Genomic DNA, 26,699 nt, shown 5'->3' on the forward strand with positions numbered 1-26,699 from the left:
ATGTCTGAGCGGTTCAGAACTGTGCAGCTGCTGTTTCTGAGAGGTTTTGTACAGTTTTAGGGAACTCATATTGTTTATTGTACAACAAACAGCTGCTTATTCTTACATCTGTTCAGCTGTTCTGGTTGGGGACATAAAACAAGATGCTGTTTAGATCAAAAAAGCATTCATTACATTGCCTCAATATTTCTCAACTATTTGTAGCACCACAAGGGTGACCATCTCTAATTTCCCTTAATAGCGTGCTGTAAAGAAGTTATTTCCCCATTTTAAATGAAATGTGTATCAGCATTAATCTAAACAATGATTTTTAGAAGTGTGGTTTTGCTTTTTTTTTTTCTGTAGACATTTTAGTTTGGGAGTTCAGAAAAAGGCTTATGTTTCTTCAAGTGTAAAAGAATATTAAGATATATTTATTTCTTGCATTTTGGATGTTAGCTGAATTTTCAGATGTTTGTTTTAAAGAGCAAGCCATCATCTGGATTTTCAGTTTGCATTTTTGCTTTTTTCTTTTTTAGTTTATAGATTTTCTCCTGTGGCTGTTCGCAGCGTCTGTGGTGGCCTGGGCTGACCATGGTGCACCATTACTGCTTGGCCTCACTGCTAACTGGTTACTGTGGAAGCAGCAAGCAGCATTACCAGAATTATCTGAGGATCACATTGGCAAGCACCCCATTGACAAGCTTGCTGTGCAAGAGACTCTCACTCTCCTTCCAAGCAGCATTTGCCTTTTGCTGGCTAAAGAGCCTTGGAAAGAACAAACACAGAAGGTAAAATTTCATGTAGTAGTAAGCATTTTCCAAGGGTCAGAAAACACCCTGGTTTTAGTAGTCAGCTCAAGTCTAAAGTGGAATAGGTGTTTTCTCTGTATCTATTGCATGTGACTTGTGATCTTGTTTTTCTTTATTTGTAATCAGATATGAATGTAGTTTCTCAAGTATGTGAGAATTGCAAAGAACAAAAATCATTACAGTTTTGGGAGTCAAACTCTTAAGAGGATACAGATGGGATAGGAGAGTTGACAGCTGATGGTAGCAAGTCAGTCTTCTAACCACTGAACGACAAACCCTCTGCAGTTGGACTTCTCCATGGTGGCAATTTAGGGCTATCAAAGATCTGTATGGTTTATACTGTGTGTCACGCATAATTTTTAAATAAATGTGGAAAATCATACATAATTTGGCAACCCTACTGTAGGCTGCTTGTGATGGAAAGAGGTGGAAATATTGTTATAAACCTATAGATGAATAGCTGTTTTGTGCAAACCAGAATCTGTTAAGGACTGGTTCCTGTACACGGCTGTGCTCAGTTACCAGTGAAGTCAGAATTCAGAATGTGGGAGGAAAGCAGGAATGGGCTGTTAATATGCAAATGCATAATTAATAAAAGAATTGAGAATATGCCCTGAATATCGTCTTGATAAGTTTGAGATACCACATTCCTCCAGGCACCCTGTGCTGCTGGAAAGACAGTGAAAAATGAGAGAGGTCAAAAGAGGGACAAAGGCAGTTAAGAGTTCTGAGGATTTGCAGTAAAACATTTGAGCAAGACCCTGATAAGAAAGGATCATATTAACATGTTAAAGACATGAACAGGCAAGATGAAGAGGAAGTATTTACTGTTCTGTCTTCATTACAAAGAATTACTGCTTAGGTAATGGGATGGAACAAAGGGAGTTTCAGATCCAGCTGTGGGAGAAATTGTACTGACAGAGAGATGTACTCTAGGGCATTTGGATAGTTTGGGCAGAAGCTTGATTGACCACTGCCTCTGATAGATAACTGTGAGTTTAGCTGCAAAAATTGAAAGAATTTGTGGTGTTCTGATACAGAGGCTGTTGTAATTCAGATTTTTTCCTTTATATTTCAATCTTCAGTTTATTGACTGGCTGATCAGTATGATGGAAAGTCCTAAGGAAGCATTATCAGAATCTTCTATGGACCTGCTGAAAGGTAGGATATTTTTAATTGGGTCCTTATTTTTCCATGACTATCAGTACAGCTCAAAATCCAGTTGTTAAAAGAAGTGAGATGAATCTATACTGTTAGCATGTGTAGGAGAGCTATATTTTGCCTTTAAGAAAACCTACACAGGTAAGTCAGCATTCCTGTATCATCTTTTATTTGCTGTCTTAATCGGCTGACACTTAAAATGTACTACTAAAGATCCAAAGGACCCGAAGGTACATATGGCTGTACAAGTGTATATAAGTGGTAGATCTGTCAATTATTTTTGAGTTACCTTTAAAAATAAAATGCAACATATTATTTGGAAACCCTCCATTACTACAATAGCAATCACATAACAATTTATTCAGGTGCAACTGAAGACTGTACTGTGGGGAAGGGATAGAAACTGTCAGGCCAGGAAGTGGAAAAGTCATTAAAAGATTCAGGAAAAGGAGAACTGAATCTATACCTGTGTTAGTAAAATGACTAGGGAGAATAATGTCCTTTCTGGACTGCACAGATTAATGTAATTTGTCCTTGTCTTCACAGTTACAGTTCTGGCCTTGAGATCTGTTCCAGAGTTCAGGAAGAAAGCAGTGTGGACCAGAGCTTATAGATGGTAGCTGCAAAGTGTTATCTTATCCCATGAAGAAAAATGCACATCCTTTGAAAGCATAATAGCATTACTCAGGCATCAAGAAGACCAGTTTCAAAGAGGTTTCCTATCATGAGGTCTTGGCTTTGTGGGGGTGTTTTTTTGTTGCTTTTTTTTTTCTTGTTGTTTTTTGGAGTAGGGGTTTGGTTGGTTGGTTGCTTTTTTGATTGGTTTGGTTTGGTTTAATTCTTTTACCTTCTTTTGAAGACTCGCAAGATAAAAAACAGTACTTGTTTTTTTCACTGGTGGGGTGGTCGTCTTGTACAGACTACTCAGGGTGGTTTGCACTGTGCTGAAGCTGAATGAGAAATATGCATTCAGTTGTTTCAGTTGTATTGTTTCGGTGACACCTGGGGAGCCTCAGAAGTTGCATTCTGAAAAACTCATGGAAGCTTGTTAATAAGCATGACTGAAAAAAATTAAAAGTTTGGATTCAGCCTAATGACTGAAGTATGTTTTAGTGTAACAGACTTCTGAATTAGCATTATTTTTTAAGTGATAACCCTTTTTTTAGTTACATCATGATGCTCTTGCACAGTAGTGAGAGAAGATAACATTGAACACTTTTCAGCACACTGAAGTTATATAACCTGAGTGTGGTTTATGAAATGGGTGATATGCTTGTCCATTTTGCAACAGCTGTATCAAGATCATTGAAACAAAACAAGATAATGGAAATAAATCAATGATTCTAATGGCTGCTATGTACTCAGCTCCAGGGCAGTTGCAGTTTTCTTTCCACTTATGACTGTTCTTGTCTCGTTTATTCTCATTTGCACATAAGGAGAGCTTTTCTCTGCCTCTAGGCAAAAGTGACAGTATAGCAACTTTTTTCAGCCTTTGTCAGCTTAAGCAGGGTAGCCCCTGACACTTTCCTTATTAAAAAAATTTCTCTTTATGAAGGAATAGAGAAACTTTCTACTTTGCAGTCTTCCTAAGACAGACCTTAAAAGTGGTTTTGTATTTAGTAATCCTCACTAGTGCAGACAAAAATTAACTGAATATAATTGCTTGGGTACTGGTCACTGAATGTCTTCCAAAGCAATACTAATGAGAGTATTGTTGATTTTGACCAGTTTGCATGAAACGTTACCACCCTACAATCTGGAGTCACCACCCAATGCAGGAATTCTCTGTTATCAGGATGGATAACATATTCTGTGGAAGAAATTCTCATCTGACTTCTTTATGGGGTTTTCTCACCTTTTCTCACCACTCTTAAGAAGTTTACTGTGGGATGGCCTCATAGCAGCCTTCCAGTATCTGAAGGGATCCTATAGGGATGCTGGGGAGGGACTCTTCATTAGGGACTGTAGTGACAGGACAAGGGGTAACAGGTTCAAACTTAAACAGGGGAAGTTTAGATTGGATATAAGGACGAAATTCTTCACTGTGAGTGTGGTGAGGCACTGGAATGAGCTGCCCAGGGAGGTTGTGAATGCTCCATCCCTGGCGGTGTTCAAGGCCAGGTTGAACAGAGCCTTGGGTGGCATGGTTTAGTGTGAGGTGTCCCTGCCCATGGCAGGGGGGTTGGAACTTGCTGATGTTAAGGTCCTTTCCGACCCTAACTGTTCTATGATTTTGTGATTCTATGGCAATGAGATTACGACAGTAATCAGACATTTCTTCAGACATTAGATGTGTGGAGGATTAACACAGTACTTACTTGTATTCCCAAATTAGTGTATAGTAATGATAATTTACTGCTCTGTATGCAGCTATATACTGAGAAGACAAGTCTAAAGGTGAATATACAGAAGGATTGACTTACAAGCAGTTGTCACAGAGTCAGTGTCTCATGACATTTACATTCCTTAGTCGATGAGGAATGGGTTAGAGATCAGTTGAGCAATCTGGACATCCATAAATCCATGGGTCCAGATGGGATGCACCCGCGGGTGCTGAGGGAACTGGCGGAAGTCATTGCTAGACCACTCTCCATCATCTTTACCAAGTCTTGGGAAACGGGAGAGGTGCCTGAGGACTGGAGGAAGGCAAATGTCACTCCGGTCTTCAAAAAGGGCAAGAAGGAGGACCCGGGTAACTATAGACCAGTCAGCCCCACCTCCATCCCTGGGAAAGTGATGGAACACCTTATCCTTGGTGCTATCTTAAGGCATATCAAGGATAAGAGGGTTATGAGGGGCAGTCAACATGGCTTCGCCAAGGGGAAATCATGCTTGACCAATCTCATAGCCTTTTATGAGGAAATAACACGGTGGATGGATGATGGCAGAGCGGTGGATGTGGTCTACCTTGACTTCAGCAAAGCATTTGACACAGTCTCCCACAGCATCCTCACAGCTAAATTGAGGAAGTGTGGTCTGGATGATCAGGTAGTGAGGTGGACTGCGAACTGGCTGAAGGAGAGAAGCCAGAGTTGTAGTCTATGGGGCTGAGTCTAGTTGGAGGCCTGTAAGTAGTGGAGTGCCTCAAGGGTCAGTACTGGGACCGGTATTATTTATTATATTCATCAACGATTTAGATGAGGGAATTGAGTGTACTATCAGCAAGTTTGCTGATGACACTAAGCTGGGAGGAGTGGCTGACACGCCAGAAGGCTGTGCTGCCATCCAGCGAGACCTGGACAGGCTGGAGAGTTGGGCAGGGAATAACTTGATCAAATATAACAAGGGAAAGTGTAGAGTCCTGCATCTGGGCAGGAACAACCCCAGGTTCCAGTATAGGTTGGGGAACGACCTGTTAGAGAGCAGTGTAGGGGAGAGGGACCTGGGGGTCCTAGTGGACGACAGGATGACCATGAGCCAACACTGTGCCCTTGTGGCCAAGAAGGCCAATGGCATCCTGGGGTGTATTAGAAGGGCGGTGGTTAGTAGGTCGAGAGAGGTCCTCCTTCCCCTCTACTCTGCCCTGGTGAGACCACATCTGGAATACTGTGTGCAGTTCTGGGCCCCTCAGGTCAAGAAGGACAGGGAGCTGCTGGAGAGAGTCCAGCGCAGGGCAACAAAGATGATTAAGGGAGTGGAGCATCTCCCTTATGAGGAAGGCCTGAGGGAGCTGGGTCTCTATAGTTTAGAGAAGAGGAGACTGAGGGGTGACCTTATAAGTGTCTATAAATATATAAAGGGGGAGTGTCACGAGGATGGAGCCAGGCTCTACTCAGTGGCGAACAATGATAGGACAAGGGGTAATGGGTGCAAACTGGAACACAAGAGGTTCCACTTAAACTTGAGAAGAAACTTCTTCTCAGTGAGGGTGATGGAACACTGGAACAGGCTGCCCAGGGAGGTTGTGGAGTCTCCTTCCCTGGAGACATTCAAAACTCGCCTGGACACATTCCTGTGTAACATTACCTAGGTGTTCCTACTCCGGCAGGGGGATTGGACTAGATGATCTTTTAAGGTCCCTTCCAATCTCTAGCATACTGTGATACTGTGATTTGTGTTCACTCCTAAGTAGCCTCTGCACAATGAAAATGTGACATATTTGGCTTTCTTAATCTCTGGTGCAGTTTCAGGCTAACTTACACCATTACTCACCTGAGTTTGCATGCGTGTTAGCCTTTTAATTCACTTTAAAATTTGCCTTATTTTAAAGATAATCTCTGGGTAATGCACACATGCTGTGTTTTAGTTTGCATAGCAGAACAGTATATAAACCTCCGAATTAAACTATACTGATACACAGTAGGTATTACATATCTTGGCTTACGGATGGTAGGCCAAGAGATGTCATAGCACTACCAGAAGGTGGCAATGCTCACGCAGATCCAGGGAGCACTGTGGTTTAGGAGTGTAACTGAAATGCTTGTACACCAATGCGCAAAGTATGAGAAACAGCATGAACTGGAAGTGCTGGTCAGTTCCCAGAGCTGTGGTGTCACTGGTGAGACTTGGTGGGATGTGTCCTATGACTGGAGTGCTGGGATCAGGGCTGCAGCTGTTCAGCAGGGATGAGCAGGGCAGGCAGGGTGGAGGGGTTGCGCTGTCTGTAAGGGAGAGCTTTGGCTGTACAGCCCTTACAATTATGGGTAATGTGGTTGGGAGCCTGTGGTGAGGATGAGGGGGATGGAATGCAAAGGAGATTGTTGTATGTCCCTTCCAAATGGAACTATTCTGTACTAAATATTCTAGTATACTCTACAGCTCTGTGCATTCAGCCCATAGGAATAAACTAGAGGTGACGTGAAGTAAAACCCTCTAAAAGGCAGATAAGTTGGCTGTTGGGTCCTCATTGTAAATTGTTTCACCCTACAGTTCCGTTTCTGTTGGGCTGCTGTACCTGCAAGTATGCAGATAAACTGTGATGGAGAGAGTATTCCTTCTGTTGTGTGCTAGTGCTGGACAAACAAGTAAGACTTATTTCTAGGTGATCTTTTAGAATAGTATGTTGCTCTGGAGACAGTTCAAGGACTGAAGAGGGCAAGTTAGTTGCTACTGCATTGTAGATGAGTGGAAAGGCAGCAAAGGAAAGCTGGTGGTGAAGATACTTGTAGGACACATTCTTGTGATTCCAGCATAGCTGTTCTGTGGGCAAACAAAAGGAATTTTTTTTTTTTTCTCTCCTTAGCAATTAGGTGTAATTCTTTTCCACACTGTATGTGTTTCATATGTGTATTTTATGAATTCAGTCTCACCGTACATAAGCTCTACTAAAACTAGTGGGGTTTTAAATTTCAGACAAATGTAGTCAAATACTCTTCTGACTACGTAAGATGCTCCTAAAGAGATTGTCTAACCACTTTCAATTATATATATCACTTTCTTAGTGATGTTTCTTCATCCTTGCCTATACGGTACATACATACTTTTGCCTATGTTTATGTAGATATGTAAGAACAACAGTTATTTTGATTCCAATATCAGAAGATCTAAATGGAGATGATCTGGGTTCTCAAGACTCATAGAAATTTTAATAAAGATTTAACTTCCCAAAGGTGGACTCAGGCAACTTCTTAAGCACACTTTTTCCTGTCCAGTCCTGAGCTTTTTCCAAAAACTAAGATAAGGTGTAGGACCTGTAGTTAGTAGCCTGCTGTGGTCACACATGGAAGGCTGATTCCCTAGATCTCCCAATTGCCTGCCGCAAATTACCTCTGCGCCAGGAGGGAGTGGGAAAGTCTTCTGTCCCTAACTTCATGCCGTTTGCCTGCAGTTTAGGTTTGGGGGTCCTCCCCATAGTGAATATCTCTCCTTCCAGTGTTTCAGCCAGTTGTGCGAATCAGTGCACAGGGGGAGCACCACATACTGACATATTTTTTTTTAACATAAATGCATAAATATGGCTTAATACAAATATCTGTGGTACATTTGACCTTGGATGGGTGCCAGATGCCCATTCAGGTCCTCTCTCTGCCTCCTCAACAGGACAGGGAGAAGATAGGATGAGGTAGCTCATGGGTCATGATAAAGACAGGGAGATTATTTACCATTTACTCTCACAAAACTGGACTCTACGAGGAAGAGTAATTTATTGCCAATTCAAAGTAGAGTAGGATGGTAAGAAACAAAAATGAAACTGAAAACAACTTTCTTCCACTGATCTCTTCTTCCTAGGCTCAACTTTACTCCTTCATTCCTGACTCTTCTACCTCTTACCTCCCCAGGCAGTGCAGGGTGGGTAGGGGATGTGGATTACAATCAGTTCATAAACCTTCATGTCTGCTGCTCATTCCTCTTCATGTTGCTCCCCTGCCCCAGGGGATGTACCTCCCCATGGGAGGGACCCCATGTATACCATGGGGTCCTTCCCATGGTATACAGTTTTTCATGACCTGCCCCAACATAATTTCTTCTCACAGGTTGCAGCTCTGAACTGTTCCTGCCAGGAACTTGCTCCTGTTCAGCCTCTCCATGCTGCAGCTTCCTTCAGGGCACATCCACCTCCTGCAGCACAGGGTTCCCATCTGCTCCATCTCGGTCTTCTCCGTGGACCGCAGGGGCATGTACTGCAGTGCCTGGAGCACCACCTCTTCTCTTTCCCCACTGACTGTGGTGTCTCACGGTTTCCTTACTCTTCTGTCTCACAGCTGCACATAGCATTTTTTTTTTTACCTTTTATGAAGTATGTTTTCACAGAGCTGCCATCAGCTCTGCAGTTTCTCTTGGCAGTGTCCCGTAGTTGCTCTGTTTTGGAGCTAGCTGGAACTGGCTGTGTCTGGCATGGGTGAAGCCCTTGGCTTCTCACCGAGGCTCTCACTGCAGCTTCCCCACTGCTAAAGCCTTGCCACATAGACCCAATACACTAGGAAATGCCATGTTTCCTCTAAGGTATGTTAACTCCAGGCAGTTTGATGGTAAACACATTAGATTAAATTTCCAAGGGGAAAAATGGCCTTTACGTGTTATATAATTTGAAGTGCAGCTGCTCTGTATGTTTCTTCATATAGCCCACACTTAAATCAGTTTCAGTCACACAGAAGTCCAAAGTGGAAGTACTTCTGTTTCTCTAATGAGTTCCTAAGTCCTACATCTGTTTGTAATGCTTTCCAGGAAAAAAAACATGAAAACCTAGGGTTTACCCTCTACTGTTGCATAAGGTCTGCAAATACTCCATTGGTCAGAACAGTCTGAACACACTGCCTGCCACATATATTAAATAAATAAATACCTTTCGTAAGAAACTAGTTCAGCTTCACTCCTTCCTAATACGCCCTCTTAGGCTGTATGGTTTAGAAAGACATACACGCAAACTTTCTTCATATTGTGGTAGTGTTCACTTCCCCTCAAATATTTCCTTCCCTCCAACGATAGTCTTTTCTCTCCCCCCAGTTTTCAGTCATGCTTGAAAAAAAAATAAAAATTCACTTTTCTCCCTCACCTGCTTGAATTCAAATGTAGGTGATAATCAATATGGATGAAATATCAGGAAAGCCACTGCTAGCCTCAGAGCAATTATTTGTCCATTTTTGCCAGTCCAATTGGTTGCTGTCCATATTCCTTATTCCTCAGCCTTTGAAGAGACTGTGTTCTAGCTGCATTCTCACAGATAGTCCTACAGAAGTATGAGGAGCAATGCACTTGAGTAAAATGATTAGAATTTTGCATTTGGCTTCTGGTAGTCATTCACTTCTTAAATAACATGTATTTGGCCTAACATCACATTTGTTTTGCATACCTGTCTGCTGTTCAGCATGGGAGAAAATCAGTGTGGGAAAGAGATTCCTAATGTCTGCTAGACACACAGTTACAGATTTTTAGTTCTGAGCCTTAAATATCCCCTAGAATATATGGTACATGAGTACCTGATCACTTGCCTTTGTGGTTTAGCTGGATTTTCTGTAATCTTGTTTGCAGAAGTGAAGGTTGGGCCGGAATGTGAGGGATACTTTGTGAATGCCTGGGACTATTTAGCATGTGAATTGCGTAGGTTGCAAAGTTTCCAGCTTCGGCTCCTTGAGAGATTCCAGTTCTAGCTAATTTAGCATTTATATGTATATTTATAAGGCACATACATGTTGACCGAATATAAAATAATCTTACAGATTAAATGGTATGGTCATTACAGAATATCTGTTGCTAACGAGGCAAGAGCTAACACCAGCGTTGGGGTTGTTAGTGTGATTGTGAGTGGAGATGCTCTTTAGTCTTTTTCAGAGTTCTCTGATACGTTAGAAAAAATATATTCGTTTTATATATCCATTCAAAAGCATTTCCTGCATTTGAAACCAAACTCTAAAAAACAACTCATTATTTTGAGATGTTCTATTTCTGAGGTGCCTTAAAGAGAGATGCCTTTTCTGAATATTCTATGCTTGTTCAGTAACAAGTTGATGAACATGCAGACAGGAGTTTTGCATCTGAAATCTTTGCCTAACTTCTTTTTAATCTATGATACACAGCAGCCCACTGGGAATATACTTCTTATTTCCAAACAATAGATCAACTTAGCTTCTTTTCTTTTTGATGTTGCCTGTCCCTAGGTGTGCCTTCCTTTCAGAGAAGAGGTTCTGGATGATAAAGCACATACCTGAATCAAAACACAAAACATTGTAAGAACTAGGAGTAGAGTCCAAAGTGTCTTCAATTAATGCAGGAGGAACAGTATAAGCCTTCATCTGGCAACTTGCATAGTTCCTTAAATGAATTTAGGAACAGAGAGCAGTCTTCACAAAGACAAGATCCTTCAAATTGGTCTTAAAGCCAATGACAGAATGAAGACATGGCTGTAATGCAGCCAAATTCAGTTCAAAATTTTCAAAAGCAGTTTGTTGAGGAGGGGTCTATTTACATGCAGGTTTTAGGGTGGCTCTTTTTTCACCACTTTCAGTAAGCAAGCTGTAGAAGTCTTCATTTAGGTATCACTTCTCATAGGAATGAGTGAGGAGGGGTTGCCCAGATTGAAGGTATGATCAAATGGGAATTGATATAACAAAAGGCAATTTTTATATTTTTGTTTTGTATTTTTATGACATCAGAAATCAAAACACTTAGTGATGAGCCTTCCTGTAGTGGTATTCAGGAGATGTGGCAGAGTTAGTGTTTGTGAAAGAATCTTTACTGATTTGATTTTTTTTTTTTTTTTTTTTTGTTGCTGCCATAGGCATCCAAGTTATGTTGAGACACAGCTTTCTGGAAGATGAGATACTTACCTATAAAGAGCACTAGCAGATATGCTTTCAGAATATAGGGAAAGTAGATTGAGAAGGCAAATGGAAATAGTAGCTTGATGGAGTATGTGCCAAAGGATTCAAAATAAGGCAGTGATACACAAATTGCAAATGCTGTAAAATAACATGGTAAATATTTAGTCAGAAGGAGATGGAAGATCATCAGAAAGTTTCATGTAAAAGTTAGTTACCTTTAAGGCATAGCTAGCTATATTACATGCCAAAGTTACCATGCCATTTGTATGCATACACTTGTTTTAAGTTCAGTTTTGTAGGTCTGAGGTTCTGACTGCTCTTAATACTAAAATCATCAAGTATTTCGTATTCCATAACAATTCTGTCAGTCCTGTGGTTGCACAGAGTATGATCTTTCAGTATGATCTCAGTGGGCATGTTTCCTGTTGTAAGCATAAGCTGCTTTAAGTAGTTCAGCAGTCATAAATCAGCATCTTCTCAGTCCCGTATATATAAAGTATGGCCTGTGCCAGTAAGGTCAAACTCAGTGAGGGAAAAGGCAGCTTTGCGACTTGCTGGCTAACACGGTCAGTGTGGAATAGGGGAATCCATGTTTCTTTTCTGGGGGTACCAGAGAAACTAATGTTCTCCCATTTTGTTGAAAGAAAAAGCAAAACAAAACAAAGACATACAAGCCCCTGTTAAAGAAGTACAGAAAAGAGGAAGATAGGTGACATACAGGTTGAGAGTATATAAACATTTATCCCTACTTTGGCAATAAAAAATAAAAAAGTATCTTAAGCACAAATAACAATTGAACTGATCATATTTTATTGAAGAAAATTCAGGAAGCAAACTGTTAGTACCTTTCCGATCTCCTTACCTTTAGCCAGAACTGAAAGAGGATAGAGCAGGATGCACAGTGAGAAGTTGAGCCATGTCAGTGGTAGGTAGTATATTCCCATCCTTGCTAGCATGTTGTAAGTGTACCTGATGCAAGAGGAACAGCAGATGAGTTTAGAGGGAATGATTGTGTCTTTAAAATAAAGATACAGTATTGAACAATCCAGGGGAATTGCAGAATCTGAGCTGCTGATCTGAGAGCATTTCAGAGCAATACTGCAACAATTCTGTTCCGGCTCTAACTGATGGCTGGAAGTAGATGGGTCATTGTTTCAGAAGGGTTTGTCTGTGGTGCTAGCAGGTAGACAGAAAAACAGCCTGCTAGCTGGAAGGTTCTGTCAGAAACCAGTGTCATTTTATATTGGTCCATCAGAAAAGTGGATTTCAGATAGGAATATTACAACTGAGAGGGGCACGCAGAATACAACTGTTGCTTGGGACTGAGAATATGCTGATTTATGACTGCTGAACTACGCAAAGCACGGCTGAAGAAGGCTAAACAGTAAATGTAATCGCAGGTACTTAATGTTCTGTGGTATGGCTGCCCCTCCCTTGGACCTCAGAACGGTTAGTAGGTGCAAAAGAAAGCAACTGTACTTCAGTGTATTGCAGTGTTTTACTCTGCTGTTACTGTTGTTCACTGGGAAGCCAGAATGCCTAGGACTTCACTCTACAAGGTGAGCTGATGCTAGCTTGTTTGATCTAAAACTGGTGCAGCAGCTTTCCAAACACTGGAGCAGTGGAGGTCTGATCACATTTTTGGTCAGCTAAAAGGCTTTTGGCCTGTGGTCTTGCTAGAGAGGTGGAAATAATTTTTAAGCCACTGTTAGCCAGGAGTGTTTCTAGCAGATGGAACCAGCATTAAACAAAACACTCTGTATTCCCTTTTTACTAATTCATTTGTATAATTCTGCATCATACCTGGACTGAGAGGAGTTTGATGGGCTATAAATGTACCATCTACTCTCAAGTTTGCCCTCTGCAACCTCAGGAGTGCCTCAGTTTTTTATTACTGCTTTTGAGGCATAATCTCAACCCAGGGCAAAAGGGATACAGCTACTTCCTCTCAATACACATTCTTCAGCTGCTTTTGGTATAAGCAGGAAAGATCAGATAGAGAAAACCTTGCAGAATTTGCTCTCACTATATCATTAGCCATAATGCACAGGGTATTATGTGGAGGAACTTGTAATACTTCAAAACTAATTGGCTAACAGTTGGGATGAATTCCTGTATGTTTTAAGACATGACCACCCCTTATTGATGCTAGGACATGGCACAGATATTGTAAAATAAATCAGGTAAGAATTCAAAATTTGTGTGAGTTGTACCATGTATTTGCAGTGGGCATTTGCCACTGCAGATCACGGTATCTTGCTTATTAAATGGCTGGTGTTATTGCCATGATTCCGGACTGTGTACTTCAACAAAGATAGAAAATAGTGGTGCATTGGATGCAATAGGAGTATTCTGAGAGGACTTTACAGCCAGTCTTGTTTATGCTTTTGGACTCTCTCCAGCTGCACAGAAAGCTTTCAGTTGAGTTCTGCTCTTTCAGCTTTACAAACTCAAAAAAGAAATAGGATGGAGCAATAATCCAAATAATTAATACAAGTAGTGGTTTCTTAACACATGTAGTACCTATACTTTGAAGTTGATGTAAAGCCTTTCTTATTAATCCTGACATTTTCCTTTTTCAGATCTCATATACTTCCTAAGCTGCCTGAATCCATAGTCCCCAGTCTCTCCCCAAAGCAATGTATGTAAAATAGCAGAAACTACTATTTGAGCAGAAAGAAAGAAGATAAAGAAAAAAAGAAATTACAGAAGTTACCATGAGGGCTGTGTCTTGTTAAAATGTTTCTTAATTCCGTATGTCTTCCCTGCTGTGAGTTTACAAAATGAGGGCAGTAGAGCTTAAGTTACACTTGAGAAATGTTACTGACTTCAGATATTGATGCAAGAGTCAGTAATGCAGAATTTTCACCATACAAAATTTTTGAGATAAAAGTCCTGAATTGTATTCGTGTTTGTGTCCCTGCGGTGTGATATGTGCCTTACTACACCAAAATACTCGGCCTCTGCAGCAGGAGCTCTCGACTTTTTGTACAGCACAGTGCAAATAAGCCAGAATAGTCTCTTGTCTTGGTAAGAAGTTCTGCTGCTGCTGCCTGAGCTAGCAATCTTGGATCAAAGTGAGGTGTTAAAAAAGCAAATAAGTAATAAATGTGTTAAGTTTGTAAATTATTTTGGAAATTGCTGTTCCCTGGGTGGGAGTTGTGACTTCCTTCTGAATTTCTGTTAAAAAGATCAAAGCCTTTGAGCTACACATATTAATGCAATGGAAGCCTGTAAGTAAGACTTACTTCTGTAAGTTGCTCTGCCTCTCAGGTATGTGGATTTTTGTAAATATCAGTAAATAGCCTTTATTTAAAATAGATAATATGCCTTTCTCCCAGTTTTGAAATAATGAACTGAGCCTGCAGCACAGTGGAGGTGAGGTTCTGCTCACAAGAATGACCCATTTTTATCTCATGGCTTTGCCATTTACTTCTTACCTGACCACATCTAATGCATTCCAAAGAAAAAATAAAACGCACACGATGTACTTCCCTTGAACTTCGTCCTGACTGTTGATCACAACAAATAAAACAATTATTCTCTCTGTGATCTGAAAAGAAAAAAAGAATTGTGAATTCAGGTGGCACCTTTTGTAGCTCTCATCGAATAGCAGGGCACGGGTTGAATCCAGTTTTCTTTCCACAAATGCGTCAGGGATGACTTTGCTTCTTGGCCTGCTTTTGTTCCAGACCCTGTTGGCCTGCAGCTAAGGCAACTGGAAACTGTTGGCTGCAGTATCATAGGTCTGCTATGGTAAGGGTGGAGGTTTGCTTGCCAATAGGGATGACTTGGGTTTGTAGCCCAGAAAACCTGTGGATGAGCTGGCTAAGGTTATGGGAGCAAGGACTGCAGCCTACAAGCAAAGAAACTTGCCCCCACATGGAAGTAAGCTTCCTTGTAGGCTGCATGGGAGGGTGTGGGATACAGAGGGCCCTTGGGTGCATAGAATGCCAGACAATGCTAATCTCACAGTCCCATCTCTGCTTGCCACAGCTTCAAGATCTGCAACCCAGTGTGTCTCTCTCATGTAAGATTTGCAGAAAGGAGAAGGAATTCCTTATTTTTCTTTTCTTCATGTTCCTGGCTAGGAGAAGTGGGTTTAAGTTTATAGTTTATGTGAATTATTGCCATAATATTAGTCATAATACTTTTCTAGTGGTTGAACTTAGCCTGACCCACAAGCTATGCCTCTACAAATCAGAAGATGTAAGAGTGGATTAAACACACAGTATCTTCATCTTAAAACCAAAAATACTTTGGCAATATTAGAGCTCAAGAAATTAAAAACAAGTTTGTCCTTCCTGGACAAGTTTTCTAAGCCCTGCCCTGTAAAATAAATACATCTGTAGTGTTCAGTACTGCCAAGAGTTGTTTGTGAAACTCTCCCAGAAGAGTACCAGTTCACTCTAATTTACACTCTATTTGAAAGTGCTGGAAAAGAAAACATGCATCTCTTCAGTTGGTATAGCTTCATTGTTTTGGTTTGGATTTTGTGCACTGGTATCTCTTCCATAACGTACCTTAGGTTTAATGATTTTATGGGTTAAGATGTCAAGTCAGTGAAAGGTTGTGAAATGAAAACAGATTGCCAAGGTGGATTTTATCAGCTCAGCCATTCTCCTTCACTGGTTTCCCCCTTTCCCTTAGTCCTACCTTAAACAGTTTTGCTACGTAATTTTTACCAGTTCCTGCGTGGAATACTGTGGCTAGAGATTTCTTTTATTACTTTTTTTTTTCAGGCCACATCTGTCAGATAAAGCAATCATCACTTCACTATTCAGCAAAATTACGTGAGAGCAATTTTCCATCCCTGGGGATCTAGTTCCTCATCTTGAAAGGCACTGAAAGGCCACAACAGATAAAAATGGTTTTGCTGCCTGTCACCCTGCCCTGACTGTCCTCTTGTGTTGCTGATCCCATTGGTCCCTAACTGAGGAACTGATTTCTAAGAAGGTCAGATGTTGAGAGGCTTCTGTGTAGACAGGCCAGGAAATGGAGAGTGAGAGGTACCAAGTCCTGTATTTGTACGCTGATGCCAAGGAACTTGGGACGAAACTGGGAGAACTGTAAGTGTTGATGCAGGATCTGAAACCAACTTAGAAGTATGGTGGGACAATCATCACAAGAGGGAAATCAAAACAAAGGGGAAAACAGTATGAGCATTGAGTGGGATTGTGTGGAGAGAATGTAGAAAATAGAACCTGAATTAAAATCATTTTGGTGAAGGGTGTTAAAGGAGTGCAGCATTGGTGGTCGTGGGCATTTTGTTACCAACCCTGAAATCAGGCTGGGATGTGGAGAGAGAGTTCTGCAATATAGTTATTAAGAGATATTTCAGGGAGTTGTCTCACTTAGAGACCAAAGCTTCACCATGATAATGAAAAGGTGTTTTCAGATATGAGAGCTAGCAGGCAGATTTTCCAAGCAGCCACTTGCTCTTCAAGAGGTGGCTGGGTGGAAAAGTGCTAGAAAGCAGCATGGGCCATGTGATCAAGAGCTGATCCCATTTCAGTGAAATAAAAGGATAAGCAGTAGATCAGTAGCTTCTGTCCCACATTTCAAAAGGGTGAGCCACAGAGTGGCTATGGAGACCCATAATTAAGCCTCATGGAGTGGCTGTGGATTTCTTTCTCTTCCCAGGGCATAAGCAGATGCACAAGGGGCAGTGAGTATCACCTAGCTGGGGTTCAGCAGATTTCCGCCATCAAAGGTTCATGTTTGAGTGGAGCACTCAGCCCCACTAGTTGCAGATGATGGAAGTCTGATTACTGATTGTGTAAAGTAGGTTAAGCACCTGCAAGAGTAGGGAACTGGACCCGAAAACTGGCTGTGGTCTTGCCTGGAGCACACCTGCAGGGCAGGACACATACTGGCTCCTCAGGGCAATTGTAATGTCCTCAGGAGGACAGACAGTAGCATCCTACCTCTTCTGTTGCCTGCTTGCTTGCATGCCTTTATTCCCCTTCGAGACATTGTGCTCATAGCACTCACATCTTCAGGTAACCCACACAAACCCAAGGTAGATGCAGGGGTTAGACATAGGCTGGGGACTTTTTCAGCAAGTGACAAGGCAGGGTGCTACTTGAGGGAATTCCAGTAAATGGCTGTTGATATTGCACACATATACACATGTATCTATATACATATATGGAGTCATGTACACATATCAATATACACACATATATATGTGTATGAATATGTATACATGTGTGTATACACACATACATAGATATAAGAAAAGCGTATATATGAAAAAAAAGCATGAAATCAGTCCCAGCTCATTTCTTCTATGGATCATCTGTTCTTGCATGAATGAAAATACAATATTCTCTGCTGATACTCTCTTGCTTAAAAAAAAAAAAAAAAAAGAAACCCACACAAAACTAGAAGTCCTGTGTTTTTATGTTCATAAAAAGGAAGTATGTGCTGACACCTCACAAAGTGTAAATACAGTGGTTTCATTTCTCATTCCTTCTTGTTCTTTTGTTAAAGGCAAACTGGAATTTCCTTCCTCTCCCAGCACTGGTTTCTCAAAGGATACAGACAGTTCTCTAGAGTGACATAAATTTTTGCAAGGCAGCCTGGGCATTTCAAGCAAGTGAAACAGAGCAAATCAGCTTAACTGAAGTTAGGGCAGAAGCAGGCAGCACATGCACTTTGGGTTTTTAATAACCATGACAGTGCAGTGTCGAACCTGGTGCCTGAAACCACTACACATCTCTTTGATTTAGTGAATGTTTAAGAAAAGTGCTGACATGTGACACGTTCTCCTGTCCTCCTCTCCTTCAAGCTGGAAATGCCCGGAGGGAAATCCCTTTGCACTAGCTCTGTGACCCTCCCCTGCTTCCCCTTCCTCCAGAGCACCATCACACAGGATTCATCTTTCTTTCTTGGTGTGACTTTTCCTTGGCCTGCCTAACCCTCCTGACCTGAGGCTTTGTCCTTCAATGAGGCCATGCTGAATGGGTTTTTCTAGAGAACGCCTCTGGAGTTTACTTTTCCACTGTCTGTAATATGTATCTCACAGTGTTTCTTGTAAATGCTACTAAATCATGACGAATAGGTTATTAGGCAGAAATCCTTCATTCAGAATACTTAAGTCTTGTCTTTGCTGTAATGCCCACAAAACAGCTGGCCACCACAGCAGTGCTTTCACAGCTTGTTTTGTTCAAGGTGGCCTTATTTCTATCCATGTGCTTCCTTGACGCAGCCAGAGCCAACAGTTCTCTCACCCTAGAGATCCTGAGATGAACTTCATTGTGGATATGCATGTGTGTGCATGGCCTGAAGGATGCATCTAGGGATATGTTTTAAGCTTAGAGTCAGAACAGGTGCTGGGAACACAGAAGAGGGTAGCCACTATCAAATTCTTACGGCTTTACCAGCACCCTGACTACATGCAATAGCCCATAGGCTCCAATGAAATAAGCATCTCTAACTGTCTTTCCCCAGTTCATTGTGGAACACGTACCTCCTTTTTTCCTAAGAGGCAGCGAGGAAAGTGTGGCAAGGCACATGGGAGTACTGCTGGCACACAGCTGCTTAACCTGTACTCCCACAGCAAAAGCAGGGCAACACAAGTGGAAACAGAGTCTACACCAAAGAGCTTGTACCTAGCTTGGGCAGCACAAGACTACTGCTAACATGAATGTAAGAGAGTTGTGTTTGCTGTGAGGGAACACTTGGGAAAAGAACCATGTAAGGATCCAAATCTATCGTTGTGAGACAAATGTTTGGAGTCACTGTGCCATATTGCTCCCTGACCCGCCTTCTTCATGCTACCCTGGAGAGCACTGCAGTAACTGCACTGGCCAAAAAAGGTCACAGTTTTCTTGCTCAGAAACATCCATTTCAGATCTAGTGTCTTTTGTGGCAACACAGAGCGGGTTTTGTGTAGGCTTCCCTGACCTTTTTTGTTGGGCTGGGTAGGAAAGGAATGGACTGTGCAAGAGTTGAGGAATGTGTAACCTCTGCCAGGACAAGCCTTGCTTTAGTGACTATCTGTTGGCGTTAGGAAGCTGCTCTTCTCTGCAAGAGATGATGTGAGATGTGTTACAAGGCACATTCAGTAGGATACCCCTCCCACACACACACACACTCCCCCCCGTCCCCCCCGTCCCCACCAATTAGTGTAAAAGCATGTAGATTTAGGCAGGGAAAAATAGTTGATTGCATTTTGACAAATTTGCTACCATACTTAGTGAGCAGCATAAAGATCAGAGATCTGTATTAGTCAGTTTCTAATGGAGATTTAAAAAGAGGAACATCTTCACCCATCCAATATGTCATTTGACAAAAATGGGCTATCCAGAAAACTAAAACCATAACTAACTACTCTTAGTCTTTCTACCTTCTGACTGCTGAGAGCAATACCAGTTTCACCATTATTCAAATACTAAGGAGTGGAAAGGTTTGAATGTAAACTCAAGTTGACATTTTTACTTTTTCCAATGCATTAAAAATTACCAAAACCTGAGATAAAGTCCCAACAGAAAACAAAATGTGATAAGGTAGATGTCCGAGAATCATCTTGTTTTCTGAGTTTTTGGCTGCTTTTCTGCCTACAGCTGAACTTAAAACCCTTAACAGCATCGGAACCTCTGGATGTTACCACAATTTGCCCATATCTGGGTTTGAGAGGGTAGAGACCCTTACAGCAAGAATACAACAGTTCTCCTCTTTCCCTTCCTAACATTAGTTCTTATTCAGTCCTTTAATTTCTCTATCAATCCTTTCGCACTTCATGTCTGCCAGCAAACCCTGTTTCAGGAAGCTTGCTGTGCTGGTCATTTTCTCAAGTGCCATCCCTTTGCTACGCTACAAAATCTTGTATTGGGCTTGTCTTCAAAATAAATACACACTTGTCAGAGAGTAAATGGCATGGAAAAGAATTAGCTACCGAAACTTCGGCTCTGAAATGTTGTCTTCTGGCTGTAAACAGGCTGCCTGGTGAGGTAGTATCCTCAGCCACCTATGGCAGAAATGGGGTCTGCCCCTTTTCTGCAGGTGGCCTCTCCTCAGGTCCCTGCTGTTGTGGGCTGGGCGTGGGGCACTCACTGCTCAGTTTCATTTGAAAGCAGCTCTTTCCCAACTCACTTCTGAGGGCTCATTTCCTGCAGTTAAGAAACCACCAGCAGACCAAGGTCCTTAAGGAAGGGTGCACGTGGAGCCCTCAGGGTAGTAAGGGCATGTCCCCAGGGGCCACCATGCCATGTCTCAAGTGTGTAGGTTGCGGAAGGAGGGTCTTGAGAAACCAACATACCTGCAAAGCCCTGGGGAAGAGACGGCTTTTATCAATGCCAATGAGGATGTGTAGGATCTCCAATACAGATAACAACTGGCAAAGGCGCATCACAAGACCTATGGAGTAAAAGGTGTCTGCCAGTGAATCTACAAAGTGAAGAGGAAAATTAGAGGTTGGTTATATAGTAAAAGTCTGAACCAGCTAGAGTCTGCTTCTGCCCTATCACCACTGGAGATGACAAGAAATAAAGCTCACACAGTACTAAACATTTGGGTAACAGACACAAAGCTTCATGGAGGGGAGGAGGCAGCCCACTCTCTGTGTATGACTGATACAGAGGCAGGAAGCTGAGAAAAGAAGAGGACCCCCTACACTTGATGCATTGGCAGACACTGTGCAGAATGTGTTGGTTTAGGGATATCAGTTTAGGATATTTCTAAATATGAGGAAGCATTGAGGAAATGTATGAGGAATGTTTAAACAATGAGGAGATGTTGAATTCCTGCCTATATCTGTGCATCTTCCAAAAAGAGGCAGACCACAAAGTAGGTATTTTATCTGCCTACTGTCCATGATTATAAATCATCTTAAATTTGTAGTCTCTAGGTTTCTGGTTTTGTGCCTTAACCCCATGCAACAGAAAGAGAATTGGAGATAGTGATATGCAATATCTACAAAGATATTCCCTCCTAGTGGCTTCAGTAAGATTAATATTCACCCTAATGACTGAACCTACTCACATCTAGGGCTAAGTCAAATGTTACTAGGATGCTGCTGAATATTAAAGCTCATTAGGAAAACAAGAACTTCATTCCAAATGTCATACAAGCAGAATGTAGGTACGAGAAATTTCTTCATCCTTTTTATGGAAGAAACAATGTGTTTCTAATTGAAATTTTAGCCCCAGTATTGGGCATACACCTGTCCAGAATCCTAAGTTTATGTCTAATTTGGTGTCACTGTCTGTTACTGCCTTCTGAAATGTTTTAAGGAAAACAAAGAAGGAATCCTACCTTTTCCAAATGACATGAACCTGATGATCATATTTGTAAATATCCAGGAATGTCCACAGAATTGCATCAGGTCATACATGAAGAGGTAGGTGTTCATGGTAAAGCTGTGGAGGTGAAAATGGTACAGCAAACTGTATGACTTACTACAGTGTTCAAACTTTCTGACCTGTAGAAATGCACCCTCTTTGGACATGCGAGTAAATCAAAGGAAAACAGCTGAAATATAAACAGATCAGTGAAAACTGACTGTGCCTGGCCGTGGCCACAAAACAGTATTCTCCCAAGTGGATCAAAGGCTGCCTTTGTTGTTATACCTAGGAGATGCCCAGAAAAATTTTCTTGAGTTTCCTCCAGTGATCAGGGTGATCTGTGCCTCCAGAGGAAAAAGTTGAGTGCACAAAGAAACCTCCATTGGGTGCTGGATTCAAGCCTGAGCCCCTTGGCTTGGCTCTGTCTTCATAGTGTGACCAGATACAAAGGACTGCTTGTGGTTGCACCTACAACAACCCTGCTGAGGGCCTTGGACTCCCACAGGCACCAGCTCTGGGATTTCTCCATCTGGGTGATGTAAATCTTACCGCTTACAGAAGACATGCCTCTAGCATGCACTCAAGAGAGCTTAAAGTACAATGCAAATAATTTGCAGCGTCTCCAGCAGACAGCATTTGTAAGTATTTATAAAAATGTAAGTGAAGAAATTGAAAAGAAAGCCACATTTCAGTCTGCTTTTATTTGATGCATTCTGGAGGATATCTGTCTCTTTCCCCTTTTTAACCAAATGGCTCTACAGGTTTTCCACATAAACATGAAATTAGGGTCTTTGTTTTTCTGCACAGCTTCTGTTTTAAGTTGCATTTAATAAAGTGAATCTTATCCTGTTTGAGAAGACTAATCTTTGCAGCTCTTCTAACCTAATTTTCATAGGTTATCTGACCTTTGGCAAAACTTCATAGGCTCCTGAGATGCTTAATTTCCATTTTTCATAAATGTCCTGTCTTCTGATTCATTCCAGAGAGAGAGGCTTGCCTGTCCTCCAGCTATGAAAAGAACTGCCTACATTTTTGGGAAGTGAATTTGTGAATTTTGTACTAGAATTTATCTCCAGTGTTTAAGCAATTAACTTCCTGACCCAATAAGTAACAAAAGCTCTTTAAATTGCCCCTTGATCCAGTGTATTCATAGGGTATGTGCTATCAAATCTCTGCCATCAAATTTTGTCTCATTTGTATCTGTGCACTAACAAACACAGTGTTTAGAAGCATCTAAATATGATAAATGCATACACTTCATTCCCACTATTGGACCACAACCATAAATAACAATACACACCTCTATAAACTGATGTAAATTAAACTGGTCTTCTAAATTTTTAATCAAAGTTTATCCTAGGGAGGTCATAGAAAATGCCTTTCTTCCTCTCTTCCTGTCTTGCAGGATGGCCACTATTCAGACAAATATTTCCATAAGCACAGAAAGATTTGTTCGCATAATTTACCTCCCAAGAGGAAGCAGTAGCCTTTGGTATTATGAAAATAAGGCATATGAGGACCCAGACGAATGTATTCCATAAATACTCCTTTTGGGAAAAGTGTGATAGAACTGAACTGCACTAAATTCCAGTGAGCTCTATAAATATGGAATCCAGATCCCGTCTGCTTTATTACTGAATGACACTTTGTTCTCTCTTATGGTAAGAAAAACACGGGACACTGTACATTACAAAAAGACAAAAAAATTAAGAACATACATTGTTCTGATTTAAGAAACAGCCTTATTGCTGGATGGATAGGAATTACTGTAATGGGTATGAAAGTTACAGGAGCAGTTATAAAAATCTTGAGGCTTTCCAGTCACCACCTTCACCATTCTCTTTGGACTGATACTGCCATGTGGGCTTTGCGCAGGATGCAAGCTGAGCATATAGTTTCTCTTTTCTTCTGAACTTTAGTTTGCTACATTGGTCCCTCACCCTCAGAACTTGTCTTTCAGTGGTTTGGGCTTATTTTCTTAACTCTTCCTGCACTGGCTAGCCGGAAAATTCTTGTCTTTACAATTCTTAAACTGGTTAATCTCAGCTAAACAGGGCGTAAGCAAGAAGACATTTGTAAACGCAGCTTCACCTTAATGATTTGGCAAAATATGGGAGCTGTTGCATGTTAGAAATCATCTTCTTTAAAATGTACTGGCGGCTACTGAAATGTATGCACTCTGTTGGCATTTATGAAGGGCCCCAAATTCCCAGTGAAGCATAGAGATGTGCTGGCAGATGGCATGCTGGTGTCACTTGGAAGACTGATCCCAGCCCCAGAGCTGCCAGCCTGATGTATCGACACAGGCCGAAAAATCACATAAATGTGACTGTTACGTTTTATTCCTTCTAGCATGAAGGTCCTCAGGTAGTTGCTATCACCTGAGGTAAGCACAAGGGTGGGTGCCTGCAGTGTCTGAAGGGGGTCAGGACCACAAGCTAATGTGATAGGACAGCAGTGGCACCCAGCTCAGTGCAGCCCTTGCCCTGGCTAGCTGTCTCCTGCAAGGTGCCAGGGTGAAGGCCACACTCGGGTCCCTCTCACAGGGTGTCCCAGCCAGGCCTGCATAAACCAAGCACTTCTCTGCCTTCAGAGCCGTTGCTGCCTCTCCATGCGCCCACAGTGGCTGGCCACACATGAGGAAGAAACGCTCGCACTGAAACCAGAGAGCAGTGCTCCTTTCTGGTTTTCCTCCTTCAGGAAAGGTCTGCTAGAAAAGCCCTTCCACTGACACAGTTTCCTTTTCAGTCACACTGGTCTGAACTTCGACCCCTTCCCACTCCGATGACAACTGCAAGCAGTAGAGCTCGGGAGGCAGAACACTACAGAGCAGCAGCACAAAACGTACATTTCTCACACAGGCACATCCCGCCCCACTTCTCTGTCCCCTTCCTTTTTGCATTGAGCAGGGTGGGTTGCATGCTCTGCAGAGGCATTACCTGCTGCGGGGGTCGCACTGCTGCTGCTGCTCCTGGTCTTTCTCCTTTTTCCTCTCTACAGCTGCAGCAGCTGTTTGTTAGATCACCCCTCCTCTTTCCTCTTCCCCCACCCCACGACGTCACCATATGCAGCACTAAGCAGAAAAAACACTGCACTTCCTGAGAAAGGAGTTTCTGACCCCAAATATCTCCACCCCATTTGTCCTGCTGCTCAACCAGCCTAGCCTGAGCTAACCTAACCTAAACTGGTTTCTTGCTGTTACACCAGTAAGCTGGTCTGTAAATCCCACCAACTTTGTCTCTGAACCCAGAGCAGTTTGAAGGATTACTGGAGAGAAGAAATGCAAAATTAATTTCTCTTTTTTCTCTTCTGTTTAAATCTTCAGCACTACAACAACGCTAACAACACAATCAAATGATAAGGAAGGCTGGGAGCATAGCATTGAAGGAGTACTCTAAACTACTTCAGATAGAGAATTTTCCACTTCTTCTCTAGAAATGTCTATTTATTCATGCCTCTGTGAAACATGGGCACTACTGGCAAAGAAAATGTATCATAGTTTACATCTGTCCTTACGTGTCTGAGATATCTCAGCATAAATCAGATGAAGAATATCATGTTTACAAACTCCCTTCTACCACTAAGTTAGTTTTCATGCTGTCACTCATGCTGAAAGCACATCGCATCCTACAGTGACATCTGAAATCTGATGTTAAGACTGAAGAAAGTGATAATGAGCATAGGCTGTTATGTGAGTACAAAAAGTTGGGGGGGAGGGGAGGAGGAAATGCCTTACTGGGTCTCATCCCTACTGTGAGTGGTGTTGACTCTTGGCAAGACCATCTCCAAACCTAGTGGTATCCTGGAAAGGTGAGAAATGCCTCCCTTACAGGTGGACGGTCGTCTGGCAAACACGCTGGGGGATCCTGTGTTTTTCCTGGTTATACCTCCCATCTGGGACCTTCACAGAAAGGTCATGCATTTATGCCTGGCTTTCCAGCTGGTGCAGCATCTCACTTTTACTGCTCAAGAAACATCATCATTATCTAGGCTAAAGACTATTTCCTTCTCAGGAGGAAATAATAAATCAGTGTTAAATAAAGGGTTAAGCAATTAAACAAATAGCTATTGAAAGGCTCAGCCCATAGCTCTTGCAAAACAGCTCCCACACTGCGTGCGTCTGGGAGGACAACTGGTGTGACTAGTGCTGGCAGGAGCTGAGCTCACAACTGTAACAAGATCCAGCAACAGGAAGAACAGCTCTTTACAAACATCAGGCAAATATATAAAAGCAACAAAAGCTGAGCTAGCTCTGTGAGGTGCAAAATCCCTCTTTGTGGGCAGCTGCCAAGTTACAGCTCCCATGGATGATAGGAACACCTGCAAGAAGCTGGTGAGCTGGGTACCAGTTCTGACCAGTGCTGCTGACCCCCTTATGGCACAGCCTGCCAGGAGGTGGGGGCAGCTGGGGCTGCCTTGGCTGCCTGCAGCCCACTGGGCAATGGAGACCCTGCACCAGACAGTGCCACCCTGACCCAGGCATGGCTTCAGAGCAGAGCAACTTGTGCTGAAGGGGTGGTGCCCACCATGGGAGCATTTTGAAGGATTTTCTTTGCCAGAAGCTTGGCCCTGTGGACTGGATGCCCATTGCTTGCTGAAAAAAATACGTTATGATGGCATGTGAAAGGAGTGATGTTGTCCTTCGAAAGGAATGATAGTGGTGCGCTCCAAGCCTGCCTGGTGATGAAGAACAAGACACTGCAAGGGACAATAACTAGAAAATCTGTTCCAAAGGTGCACTTCTGACCTGAACTATAACACTATTATAAATATGCCCATTTCAGTGGCAATGCACTGCAGCTGTGGAGCCAAAGTACGGGGGTCATAAAACCACTATTACATGGATATCGAAATTCTTTCTTGGGAGACAAAGAATTCAACTCAGGCAGTGGGCTGTAATGGAACTGTCCAATCAGACCTGTTTTTTACAAACAGAATCCTTCTCTGAAATATAAGCTTTTTTTCTATGTACAGTTTGCAGTTGAAAACACATGTAAGGTCCCTTTAGCTCTGTGATTTGCAGTGGTGGTTTTGTAGTGCGATGGCCTGAGGGTATGAGAAAGAAAAATCAGTAACAAGAGGTAAAAGCTTTTCTTATTAGAGTAGATAGAAGTGGGAACACTTCCAGGCACACAGGATTTGGAGAAAGGCTTTTATGCTTAAAACATTTAACAGTGTAAGCTGCAAAGACATTCAGATGAAAGCAAATATTAAATGACAATAGTGGGATACATGTTAGCTGGATATGGGAAGACTAGAGT

General features: G+C 42.1%; 2 protein-coding genes across 3 annotated transcripts in view; one reads left to right on the top strand and one right to left on the bottom strand.

Moving 5' to 3' along the window:
- FOCAD (focadhesin) overlaps positions 1 to 2,721 on the top strand; it is a 98,068-nt gene extending 95,347 nt beyond the window's left edge. Inside the window, exons 42-44 of the mRNA XM_062624064.1 lie at positions 519 to 770; positions 1,877 to 1,952; positions 2,499 to 2,721. Of these exons, the coding sequence (XP_062480048.1) occupies positions 519 to 770; positions 1,877 to 1,952; positions 2,499 to 2,572 (402 nt within the window). The 3' untranslated portion in view covers positions 2,573 to 2,721. The remainder of the gene's footprint in view (positions 1 to 518; positions 771 to 1,876; positions 1,953 to 2,498) is intronic.
- A 7,306-nt stretch (positions 2,722 to 10,027) lies between these two features.
- Positions 10,028 to 24,500, bottom strand: HACD4 (3-hydroxyacyl-CoA dehydratase 4). Of its 2 annotated transcripts, XM_062624066.1 has the most exons (7): positions 24,378 to 24,500; positions 21,410 to 21,513; positions 20,415 to 20,542; positions 14,590 to 14,702; positions 12,012 to 12,118; positions 11,156 to 11,287; positions 10,028 to 10,533 (listed from the first exon to the last, which is right to left on the bottom strand). In XM_062624066.1, exons 2-7 carry the CDS (start codon positions 21,504 to 21,506, stop codon positions 10,451 to 10,453), a joined length of 660 nt encoding a protein of 219 aa, XP_062480050.1. In that variant the 5' UTR covers positions 21,507 to 21,513; positions 24,378 to 24,500; the 3' UTR covers positions 10,028 to 10,450. The 2 variants fall into 2 exon arrangements, with proteins under 2 accessions (XP_062480050.1, XP_062480049.1); XM_062624065.1 differs by having other exon boundaries at positions 10,028 to 11,287.
- Positions 24,501 to 26,699: the final 2,199 nt, after the last annotated feature.

Source organism: Pezoporus occidentalis, unplaced genomic scaffold, assembly GCF_034315485.1.
Source record: "Pezoporus occidentalis ecotype Australia unplaced genomic scaffold, CSIRO_AGI_Poc_V1 ctg260, whole genome shotgun sequence".
Lineage (NCBI taxonomy): Eukaryota > Metazoa > Chordata > Aves > Psittaciformes > Psittacidae > Pezoporus > Pezoporus occidentalis.